The 14,650-nt window shown below is 37.0% G+C and overlaps 1 protein-coding gene across 2 annotated transcripts in view; it reads left to right on the top strand.

The window, feature by feature from the left end:
* LOC107665399 (monofunctional C1-tetrahydrofolate synthase, mitochondrial-like) overlaps nucleotides 1–14,650 on the top strand; it is a 37,997-nt gene that overhangs the window by 12,968 nt on the left and 10,379 nt on the right. For both annotated transcript variants that reach the window (XM_016456273.1, XM_016456272.1), the window contains exons 16-22: nucleotides 1,402–1,504; nucleotides 4,524–4,600; nucleotides 5,494–5,634; nucleotides 6,323–6,391; nucleotides 9,311–9,422; nucleotides 13,879–14,018; nucleotides 14,114–14,155. In XM_016456273.1, coding sequence (XP_016311759.1) covers nucleotides 1,402–1,504; nucleotides 4,524–4,600; nucleotides 5,494–5,634; nucleotides 6,323–6,391; nucleotides 9,311–9,422; nucleotides 13,879–14,018; nucleotides 14,114–14,155 — 684 coding nt within the window. The remainder of the gene's footprint in view (nucleotides 1–1,401; nucleotides 1,505–4,523; nucleotides 4,601–5,493; nucleotides 5,635–6,322; nucleotides 6,392–9,310; nucleotides 9,423–13,878; nucleotides 14,019–14,113; nucleotides 14,156–14,650) is intronic.

Genomic DNA, 14,650 nt, shown 5'->3' with positions numbered 1-14,650 from the left:
TTCATTTAAAAGTTTCACTCTCTATAGATATATTTTTCATGTCTGTAATAAGGCAAGCATACACGGAGTTTCGAAGTGACGCGCTCAAGTTCACAGAGTCCGAGACGGCAGAAAGCGCATCCTGTTTGCTTTCATTATTTTACAATAGCGCAACGTTTCGTTGTTATTCTGAGTGCACAGGAATAAATGTAGAGTCTTTACAGATACAAACGATGCATTACTCTTATCTGTATGACCAAAAATGACGAAGTATTTTAAGAGCAAATGATCGCACCGGCGCCTCCATCTGTCACGCAGTAGCCCAAGCGCGCTACTGTTCAGCTTCCACACTCCGCACAAACACTGCACACTTTTTCTACGCTAACATTAGATTGAGCTGCCATGTAAAGTTGCTACTACATACATATTTCAGATGATAAGCCATATTTGAGGTCGATGAATGTTAGGTGAGCATATGGATGTCCTGGCCAATCACATAGACCAGCCGTTAACGATTTGTTCGTCACGGACTGCGTGATTTCGCTACTTCGTGTGGATTTTTTTTTTCTGCGACTAAGCAACTAATACAATTTTGGTAATATGCATATAAACAGCCTTTTAATTAGCAGAGTGGAATAATCATGGCTGATAGTAAGACATGCAAACATAAAAGAAAACCAAACTGGACGCGAGAACAACTATATATTAAGGATATAATCAAACATTTGGAGTTGGGATAACCTCCAAACCAAAGCCGATACCTTTTTAAAAGCTCATTATCGTCAAATGTTTCTAAAATGTTTATTTACCGAGGTAGATTGCTGGCAACAGCCATTTTAGGATAGTTCAGATTTGGTCTTAGTGACTTAGAAGTCCTCTTCACTACTCCTTACGTTTCACAGATTTAGGAGCTAAATTTAGCGCTAAAACGCTTTGTGAAATACTTTTAGAACAAAAATGTAGGAGTCCTAAATTTAGGACTGACACGCCCATTGTTTTTAAGATTTTCTCCTAAATCGGCTAGTTATGAGCTACTTTTATCTTTAAGATGTTTTGTGAATACGGGCCCTGGAATCCACACTGTGGACAATGGGGAGGTTAAAAATGTTGAGAACACTAGAACTTGTAGAAATTTGGAAGCAGTTCATCAGATAACCAACAGGGGTCCTCATGCAGCTACTGTGTAAACTAGCCATTCTTACAAGGCTGGAATTCACAGCAAGTCTCGTCGTCCACAAGTTTAACTAAGAACTTATTAAAAAGATAGTCTGAAAGACATTTATGACTACAGTACCTAGTCAAGGCCAAAACTAACTGCAGAAATGAAAATGTTTTAATAGTAACTTTGTTTAATATGAATGAACCACTTTTTCATCATAATAATCGCTGCACTTGTGTCTGTCTCTTCACCTATGTTTTCAGCATCTTGGAATAAACAAATCTGACCCCAGTGGCCTCACACCAGAAGAGGTCAGGGCATTTGTCCGTCTTGACCTTGACCCTGAGAAGGTCACATGGCAGAGAGGTAGGAGCTTGTGCAATGTAGATTGCTTTACTGTTCTGCATATAGAATTGCTCAAAGCTTGATAAGTCACAGAAAGAGATTGTGGTACAGGATATATGATGCATAAGATGGTGAGCTGAAGCATGCAGTATGACACAATATGTGGCCGTTGGAATGCTATTGCCACATTTGACTTCCGTTTTAAAATGGCTAGTGGGACAGCACCAAAAATTAGCCATGTCATTACATCTGAGAACAGTTTTTGAGAACTAGTCCCTCTTGAACAGATGCAATAACAAGTCTACTCTTTGCACCTGGAAGGGATGCCAAATGTAGACCTTCTGCTTTTGGTTATGGCGCAGTGCCGTCTGATAGCTGCGATCACTGCGGGATGAAATTTAGCTGGATTGGGGTGTTTCCCGTTTTACTCGTGGCCACCTGGGAACATCTGTTGCCTTTAGCTCTACATTCAGAAGAGTGCTGCAATGACTGATGGGATATTTACTCTGTCGGTTCAAAAGTGCACACTAAGATGAGGAGCCTGGAAGATTAAGAACAGCTTTACATCTCTCTCCCGCTACGAATCCGAATCTGTGTGTGTCTGAGAAGCTTTGACAATTCCGTACAACTTTCTCAAAGTTGACATTCATAAATCGAATGTTTTAATCATTAGGGTTTCCCATGGTCCATTATGGGAAGATATCATTGTGAATAATGATCCTCGGACTACATTATCATGGTCTTTTCTTAGTTTATTAATCACTCTTCAGATGAAACATTTTTGGCTGTGCCGTATGTTATGCTGTAGTTCATGTACGCTGTGTTGTCACAGATGGATGAATTGAAACAGATACACAAGAGGAATACGAGAGACAGCCAGAAAGCAGATTAAACCATTGTTGTAATTTTTGTTGCCTGTGACATGTTTAAAATGAGACTTATAATAATTGTTCTGCTTTTCCATGAGAAAATACCAGAGGGTTTGAATTCTTTCCCCTGCAACTTCTTGGCCCTTAGGTAGTTGTGTTTGTGTCTCATACTGCACCCTCCTACATTCAGCTTGGCTGCAAGAAAAAAAAATACAAAAAGCCTTAGAGGAATGCATGCTTATTGCAAGGTTATGGTTTCGCTTGGTGTCCATCCCTCTGGGTCTCTTTAGGTCATTGGTTTTTGGGATTCATTAGATTGCCTCATACATCTCCTCAGCAGTGACTGCAAAATCTGTCCAGCTGAGTTCCCTCCTGACGTGATTCTCTCCAGTAGTTGTCTTCAAACACAGCGCTGCTACGCTTGAGCAGATAGAACAAGCCAACCAATGTGATCTAATTGCAACTTCATGAAAAAATATTGCTTTTATAAAAAAAAAAAAAATCCTAAATCTTGAAATCTATCAATTGCAATAGGTTTGAAATGCTTTACGTTTCTATCATTATTAGTGAGGTTAAAGATAAAAAATTCACCCAGATATGAGAATTGTCATTATTGTGTCAAAACTGTTCGGTTGCTCTGTTGATCTTATTCATAAAACAGGTCTGGATGATTTGTTCACGAATCATACTAATCTGATTGCTAATCAGCTTACCAACTCAATGATCTGGATGCAATAGTTAAAAGTTAATTTGCATTGAGGACTGAGAGTAACACTTAAAATAAAGACAGAAGTTCCCCAATAAGTGAACTGTCCAATAACTTTTTTTAGAATTTGATTGACAAAAAGAAAAAAGAAAAGCAGCTGACAAATGTACAAAAAAGGAATTGGCAAATGGCCAAAGAAAAACAACTGGCAATTTTTTTTTCTTTAAAATGCAACTTAAAATGTGCTTCTAAAAATGATTTATTAATTTACTATTTTACTCTTATTTAAGTATATTTCAAAACAAAAGAAATAGAGAAAACTCAAGTGTTGAATGTCTCTTAATTTTTCAATTTAAAGTTATTTCCCTTTTATGTTTGAATTTATTTATTTATTTTATTTATTTATTTAGTCATTTAGTAGATGCTTTTATCCAAAGCGACTTAACAAATGAGGACAACAGAAGCAATCAATTGAAAAAGAAAGAAATTAAATAAAAATGACAAATGCATACAACAAAATTTAAAAACGTAACATTTAAATGAGAAACAAAAATAAAGCTAAAAACAATTCAAAATATTAAAGAACAAAAGGTATAAGAGTATAATAAAGATTCTAACATAACACTAAGCCAAACACCAAAAAAACAACTACATGTATGTGTATGTACAACCACACACACATACATACATATATACTTTATATATATACATACACATTTATAAATTCAATATATATATTATTTCATTTCCATTTAGTTTGTTGAAGTATTAAAATAACTCAAATTAAATCAAACTAAAACGTAATAAAGACCTATACAGGCATAATAAATTCAGACATAGTTTAACTAAAATTTAAAATAAATAACTAATACAAATCAAACGACAGTAGTTTATCAGTAATCCTAAAAAATAACACTGCCAAACTTGCATACTAAAAAACAACAACTTACTTACACATAGTAAGAAATGGTTATAAAAACTGAAACAGAAGTGAAACAAGTAGTAGGAAAGAGGAGAAATAAAAAGCAATACTTATTAATGAATAAGATAAGTTATGATTACTTGATTATGATTACTTGTGAATAGATAAATTGTCAGTCCTTCTTATTTTTATGTGTCACTCTCAGTCCTCCGTACATTGAAGGTGATCAGTGAATAGTGACACAAATCATAGTGGTTCAAGCAACTTGGAATATAGTGCACCAATCATGTTGACTACTTTTATGGGTCTTTTACTGTATTTCCTTTTATAGCTTGAAAGCTTTTCTCATTTATTGTAAATGTATGGAAATGAGAGACAAGTACATCCTTAATTTTTCCTTATGTGTTTTAATGGAAGATAGAAAGTCATACAGGTTTGGAATGACATGAGAATGAGCACACAATTTATTTTTGGGTGAACTGTCATAAGGTAAAAGCTTCATTCTGGTTTCACTCTTAACATATGTTTTCCTGTTTCAAATAGTTGTTGATACCAATGACCGATTTCTGCGTAAGATCACTGTTGGTCAGGCCAACACAGAAAAAGGCCATGCTCGCCAGGTATGTGCTTCATATTTCTGATTCAATTAACCTACAGTCAAATGTGAGTGAGGAAAAGTGACAAAACTTCTACAATGATTATATATCTCTCTTTCTCTATTCCCTCTCTCACTTTTCTGTCTATTTCCCTTAGCTGGAATCTGTTAAGTCTTGCAGTATATCAACGGCTGTCAGAAATGATGACTTTTAAAACAAATCAGGCAGATAACAGTGTGCACCTTAATGGGAAACAGTCTAAGTAAAAGCAAATGTTTCAAAAAAGGCATTACTGCGCACATACTGTAGCAAACCCTTTGAGCTGGTCAATCATGTGCTTATGTTTGTCTCCCTCCCACTGTACCAAAACCACTGAAATGTCCACTACAGCCTAGTACTTTGTTCTTGAGCAACATACAGTATAATATACAGTATGTGCATTTTAAAAAGACAGTGAGAGTGTGTGTTTGAAATAAATAAAAAAAACACTTAAGCATGTTACTTCAGGCTTTGCAATCATTGACTAAGGGTAGATCATCTCAACATTTAGGGTGCTGTAAATGCAGTTAAATGGCAAGTAATAATGACACAAGTGGTGTGTATTAAGTGGCCCATCTCTCCTGATAGGGCATCTGGACACCACTCCCAGCTGTTTTATTGGGGGAGTATTTATTAGCTGAGAGTTAAACCAGGACAGCTTGGTTTTACTCCAGCTGGGGTTGTCTTGGACACATGTGGGAGCAGTTTACTGTATGTGATAAAGAACCAGACTTGGCAGATGTTGCGTGCGTGGGTCTCTGACAGATTTCTCCACTCTCTATATCATGACGACTTATTTTGATAGAAATCACCTAAATCATCACTGTGATGTGTTTGTGTGCTGGTCAATATGTGATCTTCCCCTCTCGTTCTTACAGACCCAGTTTGATATTGCGGTGGCCAGTGAGATCATGGCTATCCTTGCTCTGACAGATGGACTGGCTGATATGCGGGCCAGGCTGGGACTTATGGTTGTGGGCAGCAGCAGAAACGGCCAGTCGATCACTGCAGATGACTTGGTGTGTGTGTGTGAGAGAGAGAGCGCGCAGTTAACTACCTATAAATTGATCAAAAGTCACAGAAATTAATGCTGTTCTTTTGAAATTTCTATTCATCAAAGAATCCTAAAAAAAATGCATCATTGTTTCCAAAAAAAATTAAGAAACACTATTTTCAGCTCAAATTTGGAACAATCACTGCAAAAAAAAAAATCAGCTTTGCCAAAGGAATAAATTGCATTTTGAAATGTTATAATAGAAAACAATTATTTTAAATGGTAATATTTAATATTACTGTTTTTACTGTATTTTTGATCAAAGTGTGAGCGTAAGAGACTTATTTAAAAAACATTTAAAAAATCTTACTATGTGTATATAAACAATGATTACAAAATGAAATGTTTAAGTATAATTAAAATATAATTATAATATTGTGAATTGACTGTGTGAAATATTTTAAATATTGTGAACATATAGTGTTTTCATTCACGTAATTCTAACCCTATGCAATATATAATTCTAAGTTAAAAATAAATGTGTATTTGTATTAAATTTACACTGTAAGCAATATGAATAAAACAGGATATTTAGTCATTAATCACAAGTCACCAGCCAAAATTTCATGATTGTCACAGCCCTACCAGAGAAACATTCAACAACTGCTATGAACAATATATTTTGACATTTCTTTGCTCTTTGGTTTTCTCAGGGTGTAACCGGGGCTTTGGCAGTACTCATGAAAGATGCTATCAAACCCACACTGATGCAGACACTGGAGGTGAGACCTCTTCCCTGTTCCTGTACCCCAAACACTCAGTATCTTTTACACAGTCGTTCGCTTGTGTGCTATTTTTCTTATTCTGTCTCCCACACATGCACACATATCTTGATGGAAACTCCCAAACTTGATACTCTCAGCGTTGGTGAAGTGATAGGATATTCGAGGCATGACACCGAAAACACACACTCATACAGTAACACATGCACATCTGGTTTTGGTTTTGGCTCAGTGGGAGTGTGTCTCTGTCTTTCACTGTCACACCCTGAACACCACGAGAAAACTGGAAATGAGAAATTGACAGTGGTGAAAAGCCTGATTGTTGGAATGCCTTTCATCTTTATGACTTTAAAACATGCTAATGACTAGTGATTGATGTTTGATGCGTGTGAGATGCATAGAAGTTGCATGTTTGTTGAGAGAGCCACAGAATTGCTTTGTGAAACCTTTCCTGCCTGGTTTCCTGTTTCTCTTGTGAGGAGGAATTGTATCAGAACGAACCAGGCAGCAAAGGGTTGTGGGAATATTCTGTTTGCATGGTGCTATAATGTCCCTACTGGGATTGGGATGTATGCGAGTATGTGTGTGAAGGAGTGAGAGAGGAAGTGTGTGAATGTCTCAACAAGAGGACGTCACGTGCATGTGTTCACAGATGGATCCAAGGCTGTTTGATATAGACTAAAGATGTGCGATTTGTCAAGAGTGTTAGGAGAAAATATGTCTCCAGTGTGTGTATGATTTTAGATGCTCTTCAGGGACAAAATTGTCTCCAGAAGTTGTCTAAATGTGACGACCTTCCTTTAAACATTCAAGGACTTCCCAAATATTTTTTCACTTCTATAAAAATGTGAGGAGTATTCTTTCATGGGTAGGGTTAGTCTTTAATATTCACAATTTTTATATATAAAAAGAATGCTCTTATTTAGATCTGCTTGGCCAAGTAAACCACTTGTTTGTGTCATGCAACAAATAAATAAATAAAAGTCAACTGTAAATATGTTGACCACTTACTCTAATGTTCAAAAGCTTGGGGTCATTAAATTATTATTTTTTTTTTATTTTTCTTTATTCAGGGATGATTCATTACATTGATCAAAAGTGACAGTAAAGACTTTTACATTATTACATAAAGTTTGTTTTTCAAATAAAAGCTGTTCTTCTGAATTAATCAAAGAATCCTTCAAATGTGTCATAGTCCACTTTGCCATCACAGGAATAAATTACATTTTAAAACATGTTAAGACGGAAAACGGGTGTTTTATATTTCACAGTATTACTGTTTGACTGTATTTTTGATCAAATAAATGTATCCTTGTTTAGCATAAAAAGCCTTTGAACGGAAGTGTATTGACCCAAAATATTATTACATGTGTGCATTGGCTTTGTGATACATTTACAGAACTATTAATAAAGTTATTATTACTATTAACATCAAATCAATTTGTAGCTTATGTACTAGTTTAAAAAAAATGGAGGTCATATAGAGTCAATAACTAGATAGTCAGTACAAACATCAAAATAAGATGATCATTTTGCCTATTATATAAGCATAACCACCCTGTTCCTGTCTACTGTGCTCACTTGGTTTTTCCTGTTTTCTAACTTTCCTTGCATTGGCATGTCAAATCTCTTCTCTTTTCCACACTCACAGGACAAAGGGCTCCAATCTTTCCTATTCCATTTTTTGCTATTATAGTTTTTTATTTCTGTAAAACTTTTCCAGAGGACAGTTCATTGGAAAACCATGCACTCTCTTTCCATTCACAGTCACACATAAAGACCATCACTCGTGCTTTCATATTGACTTGTTGACAGGCTGCCAGATATGTCCACTTTGTGAGCAAATTTGATGCTGTAAATTGATTTATTGACCTTCAGTACTGATTGATTTGGTCTGAGTTGTTTTTAAACCTGTGAAACATATTTAGGTTATAATGAGCTGCACATTGTTAAAATCAGTGTACAGTTAATGTTTATCACATTTCATCACGTTTATATGAGGGTTCTTAAAGGCCTGTAGTTCAAAACCTCAACTAAATGCATAACTTACTACTCTTTTGTCCAACAGCATAAAATAAAAACATAGTGATAGTAGAAAATGTAGACTCTTACAAACTAAATGCCAAAACACAAACTACTGTTTGATTAAATGAAGCACTCAATAAACCTCTGGCAGGCTTGTGTAGCTAATAAGGTCATGTCTCAAAATGAGTTTGGTTCACTTACCTCACTTGACTCATTTTCACTTGGCCTTTTGAGTCTTAAAGGTGATGTGTTAATGTAGAATATTTTGTAATGTTTAGTATATATCAGCACCTGCAGAGGCAGTGAAAGTAGGATGCTGGGATGCAGTGATAAAAGTTTAGATAAATAAAGGAAGGTGGTCTCTTTCCATTTGATGGAGAGCTCATTTTTTTTTATCAAGTTTTGCATCCTTTTCCTGAATTTAAATGACTTCACCATCATGCTGTTCTTTGTTTTGTTTATACTCCCTTTTCCATTTTCCTGCACTCTCTCCTTCCTGTTCCTTAAGCTGCTCGTGTCACTTTTCAGTGTTTGGGAAGTTACAGAGGACCTCAGGGTCATCAGTTCAAACCTCATATTTTCACAGAGCTTTAAGTGATTTCTGGCTTATGATGATGAAACAGACATTCCAGACCCATTTAATATTTATTGTTGTTGAATATACAATGGTGCTGACATATAAAATCTCAACCACATGTTTTACGCAAAATACTCAGGCATGGAGATTGACCACTTAAACCCTACATCTTGTATTATTTGTCACCAGCTCTTAATTAAAAATTTCTACAGTAATTTTCAGGTAATCTTGAGGCACACCTGCTAATGTGTGATATTTTGAAATGCAGGTGTGACCCGAATGGTTTGCACTGAAATTGTTTGTCTTTGTCATGTCAGGGCACTCCAGTGTTTGTGCATGCTGGACCTTTCGCTAACATCGCCCATGGAAACTCCTCTGTCTTGGCAGACAAGTTGGCTCTTAAACTAGTTGGAGAAGAGGGCTATGTTGGTGAGTGCACACACATACAATATATACACACACAAAAACGCATTCAGTCGCACACCACTGCATCTGCTTTTTATAGTCACACGCATTCATTGACCAGAGACAAAGGCTATGTTGGGGGTAAGTTAAAACAAATAAGTTTTGAACAGTCTTATGTTTGATATTTGATCAAAACTGCAGTAGTATTGTGTGTAATTTAATGCGGTGAAAGCTGAATTTTCAGCATCATTACTCCAGTCTTCAGTGTCACATGATCCTACAGAGATCATTCAGATATGCTGATTTGGTGCTCAAGAAACATTTCTTATTATTATCATCAGTGTTGAAAACAGTTGGTCTGCTTAATATTTTTGTGAAAACCGTGATACATTTTTATAGGAAATTTTTGTTTTTTTTCCCCTTAAAATCAATAATTTATTTTAAAAAATGACAAACGTTTAAATGGTGTTCAGTTTTGACTCACATGTAGCAACTTGCATTAGGGTATTTCTAGACTTAAAGGCTAATCATTTAATGTTATACTAAGTGGTATGACTAAGTGGCTAATTGCCTAGTGGTATGAATTGCTATTATGCTAAACTCTGGAGGGGGAAAAGACTGGTTTAATTTAAAGGGGTCATATGACGTTGCTAAAAAGAACATTTATTTTGTGTATTTGGTGTAATGCAAAGTGTTTATGCGCGCTTTCACAACGAAACACACAGCGTCTCCACGACATGGTGGCGGTGGCAACAATACTATGGCGAGGATCAAAGTTACGCCTTCATTCTTTGCGTGAACATTTGGGCGGCGTTATGCAAATCTTCCCACATAGTGACGTAGACATGTGGGGGTGTGTTAGAACAAGCCGTTTTAGGTAGGCGTGGTTGACTCTTAACTTTTATAAAGAATATCTCTTTGGATTTGAGACTTTAGTCTTTGCAACTTTGCAGATCTTCTTTATGCACCAAGAGCTTGTAACACTCCAAAGAGAAAGGAAAAATTTAAATCACATCATATGACCCCTTTAACCATTTATAGCTTTGGTTATGTAACATGTGACCACTTAAAATGCATTAATTGACCATCTTTACATAGTTATGATGACGACTTTGGAATCCAAGGGGAAGAATATTCTACAAGGATATATAATTTGTCTCAACACCAAATTTTTTATCTTAACCCAGATGTTTTTTTTTTGTTTATTTGTTTTTAATGCTGAACCCATCTAATCCTCTGAGTGTCAGCACACCTGAACATACGTGCCTTGCAAAACACACACACACACTTGTTATCTCTCCTTCACTTTATCACTTCCTCTCTCCATTTCTCACTCATTCCTTTGCTCCTCTCTATCCTTTTTATTCTCTATCCCTCCCCTGCTCAGCAACATGCCCCAGACACTAAAAGAATGCTGGGAATGGCGGAGACCCTGTGGTCCACTCTAAGAACAGTGTAAGCTTCACCCCCTCATTTAAGGACAAGCTGAAATGTGTAAGCCCAATGAAAACACTGCCTACCTAGTGGCCGAGTTACCGCTTCTAGAATTTCAGTTACTTTTGTTACGAGTTTCTGCCAGTGTGTAAATAGTAAATTCTTCTGAAAGAGCTGCATGATTAATCTAAATAAAACCGAAATCACAATATGGCTTAGTGAGATTATCAAATTGCAAAGGCTGCAATTTAATTAAATGTGTGATGCATATTTTTGAGTGAAGCGCTGAGTTTTTATACACAAGTAGCTCAGTGTCTTGAGCTGAGATGTGTATAAAACTCGGTGCCGATAAACACTACTGTTTTAATATTTCACATTAAAACAGTAGTGTTCCTAATTTTAATGTTTTACTAATAATCATAATTATTATATTATATATCTTATTGCAATTGTAATTTCTTTTTTAAATGACAATTAGGTTTTTTAACCCCTCGAATTGTACAGCCCTAGAAACTTTACTTAGAGGCCCCTGTGGAGCACAGTAAAAAATGAATTGTTTGTTTTACCACATTGGGAAAGACAAGCAGCTCGGTCTTGTTCTTGAATTCAAAGAAGTCCATATTAGACTTGGAGCATCAGCCTCAACAAACAGCAGGAATGCTTGGAGTTGTTGACTTTTGCAAAATATCAGTGAAGGAGGGGGACATGTGTATGCGTTACCTGATGCCAAGGTATGTGGCATTAGGGATATGCCGGTATCAAATTTTCATGTTGCGATTATTATTATTATTATTATTATTATTATTTCTGCAGTTTAGCTGTCACTGCTGTCTGAGAGTTAAAGTGCGCTTTCATCCAGAGCGTCTCTCACATGTTCCGCCATGTGCGCTTGTTTACGTCAGAGTGCGCACCAGTCTTTCAGTCAGCATACAGCGGTGTTGTGCATTTTGACCAGTTGATGGGAAAAGTATTCTTAAAATGCATTCAAAATTCTGAATAATTTGTAATATATAATTATTCACGGTATTTAGAAGGGCCCTCGATAACAATATCGTGCATACTCATTACCGTGATATACCGCATTACCGAATACCGGCACAAGTCTATGTGGCATGTAGTGTTTTTGCTGTGGGTGAGAGGGCGGATGCTGCCTATCAGCTGATTATACACAACAGATCCGCTTCACAGGAGAACCACCACAGTACTCAGGAAAACCAGAGCAGCATGGTAACCTTTCGTCTACTCAAACAAAAATCACTGCACACAAGCCTCAGACTGACAGATGGTCTGATAGTTCTCTGAAAGTTCCTGAAGGGCAATAACATACACCCCACCTCACATTCCCTTTGTAAATCTGTACCTGTCTGGTGTGTGGGTGACACGAGGCCTGGTGATGTACACCCGTTTAGAGGGAGTCTCATATATGGGTGGTTCAGTTTATTATAGCACCTGGTCGTCCCAAGGTCATGAGTACTGCCTCCAGGATAACACTCTGATCCCGTGGTTTTTGGCCTGTTTCTCACACATGCATAAGTGAAATTACTATAGATAACTGTAACAGCAGGCTTGTGTTATGCTTTAATATGTGTTTCTTCTGTGACACTATACACAAAATGATTTCTTAGTTACTAAGCAGTTGTCAGTATTATACAGTAGGAAACAGTCCATTCAGATTTATAGGATGAATTTTGTGTTTTAAGTGCTTTGCACCTCCTTCCTTCCTTTCGTCCTTCCTTCCTTTCTAAACCTACCTTCCTTGCTTCCTTTCCTTCTTAAATATTAATTTCTTTCTTCCCTCCTATCTTTTTTCCTTTCTAGGCACTCCTTCCTTATTACTTGCCTTCCTCCTTTCCTTTCCTTCCTTCCTTCTTTCCTTCCTTTGCAGTCCTGCCTTCCTTTCCTCTTTCCTCTCTATTCAATCCTGCCTTCCTTTCTTCCTTCCTAAACATTCCTTCCTTCCTGCATGTCTTCCTTCTTTCCTTCCTAAACATACCTTCCTTCTTCCTGTACATACATGTCTTCCTTCCTTCCAAAACATTCCTTCCTTCTTTCTTTACTAATTATTCCTTCCTTCTGTCATAAAAATACCTTCTTTCCTTTCTCGCTTCCTTCCTAAACTTAATCAGTCTCCTTTGTCTTCCAGAGCAGCACTGTTGACACCCTTGACATGCTATCAATACGAAAGCATGAGATTTCTTAAATTCTGTTTAAACACGGATCTTTCCATCTTATGGTAATTGAGGTACATAAAGTTAACTGTTAGTGACCAAGACCTGATGCATGTGAGACGGAACAAAAGGCTTACCTTCAGGAGATTACCTCCGTTCAAAATCACATGCCAGATCTCACACACACACACACACACACACACACACACACTCACTCACAAAAACATGTAGAGCCTCAGAAAATATGCCAGACCTCTCTGGTGGAAATAACAACATTACCCTTCCCATTCCCTCCTGCTCCAAAACCCTGGGAAGTAGCACAGGAAGCTCGCAGGGTTCTGGGAAAAATGGATACGTGGAAATACTCCACATGCTTACTGTTCAGTGGCACATATACACATTAATACTGACTAGTTCAAACACAAACAGTGGATATCTCTCATTCACAAAACAAATCAAACTTGCAGGGGAAAGGAAAACATCTTAACAAAACAGTTTGTGATGGTCATGTTTTGTATACCACTGTCAGCACTTGAACAGTGAAATGTTTCACTCATTCATGACAGCAGTAACACATATGGAGCACTTACATGCTCACTCTTAAAATGGTTGTGATTATATCCTAATTGAATGAATGTTAATAACTCAACCTGTAATGTGGGGACAATTTGATTATTGTGTAACTGTAGGTTGCTTTTATTCGTACTTGTGAGAAAGCATGTGCTCTTATCCGGCTCTGTGCAATAATAATAAAGTAATGATGCAGAATGTTTGTTTACATAAGTATCTTGCACAGTAGAGCAGTTTTTATATCAAGTTCTTATTTGCAAAAGCTCTCAACAATTTATTGTTTAATTTCCTTCTCCTTCCCTGCTCAGTGACTGAGGCTGGCTTTGGTGCTGACATTGGCATGGAGAAGTTCTTCAACATTAAGTGTCGGACGTCTGGGCTCAGACCTGATGTTGTGGTGCTGGTAGCCACTGTTCGGGCTCTGAAGATGCATGGAGGTGGACCAAATGTAAGTGTGTGTGCTGCTGTGTGCACATTCACACATCTCTTTATATGCATTAAAGTACATTTCATGAATTTCTGAATATACTGTACATTTTTAAGGTTACAGCTGGTGTACCACTGCCTAAAGAATATATCAATGAGGTAAGCAATGTCTTACTTCAAATGACCATATTTGTAGACTCTATGATTTAGTGATTTAATTTTAGAGCAAGATGTTTTGAACACTGCCCCACCTTACTCCGGCAAAGGCCCAGAACACATCTTTTCTACCCCCTCCAGTTCCCCTCTTCCTCCCTAATGTGGTTTGTGTTATTCAATTAACAGGGTAAATACAATCGGTGTTGTTGAAGCTAAAGACACAGAGGAGTAATGGGAGTTGCTGTCTAAGAAATACCGTAACTGCTTTTCATCAGTCTCTCTAAAGCAACCCCAGCTGAGAAAATAACTCAACTGCTTAAGCTAATTGTGCGGTTCTGTAATGAGAAACAGAAAGCACCAAAGCATGTCTCCTGAGCTTTGGATCGCTATTCTGAGACTGGTTCTGCTCCATGAGAGACAATTTAGTTGGAAAAAAGAGCAGGAAGTTTCCTCTGGAAAGCTCAGCTGGTGGGATGACGTTCTCCAAGACAAACCGAC

The sequence above is a fragment of the Sinocyclocheilus anshuiensis genome, unplaced genomic scaffold, assembly GCF_001515605.1.
Source record: "Sinocyclocheilus anshuiensis isolate Anshui unplaced genomic scaffold, SAMN03320099.WGS_v1.1 scaffold199, whole genome shotgun sequence".
Taxonomy (NCBI): Eukaryota; Metazoa; Chordata; class Actinopteri; order Cypriniformes; family Cyprinidae; genus Sinocyclocheilus; species Sinocyclocheilus anshuiensis.
This window is presented reverse-complemented; position numbering and strand designations above follow the sequence as displayed.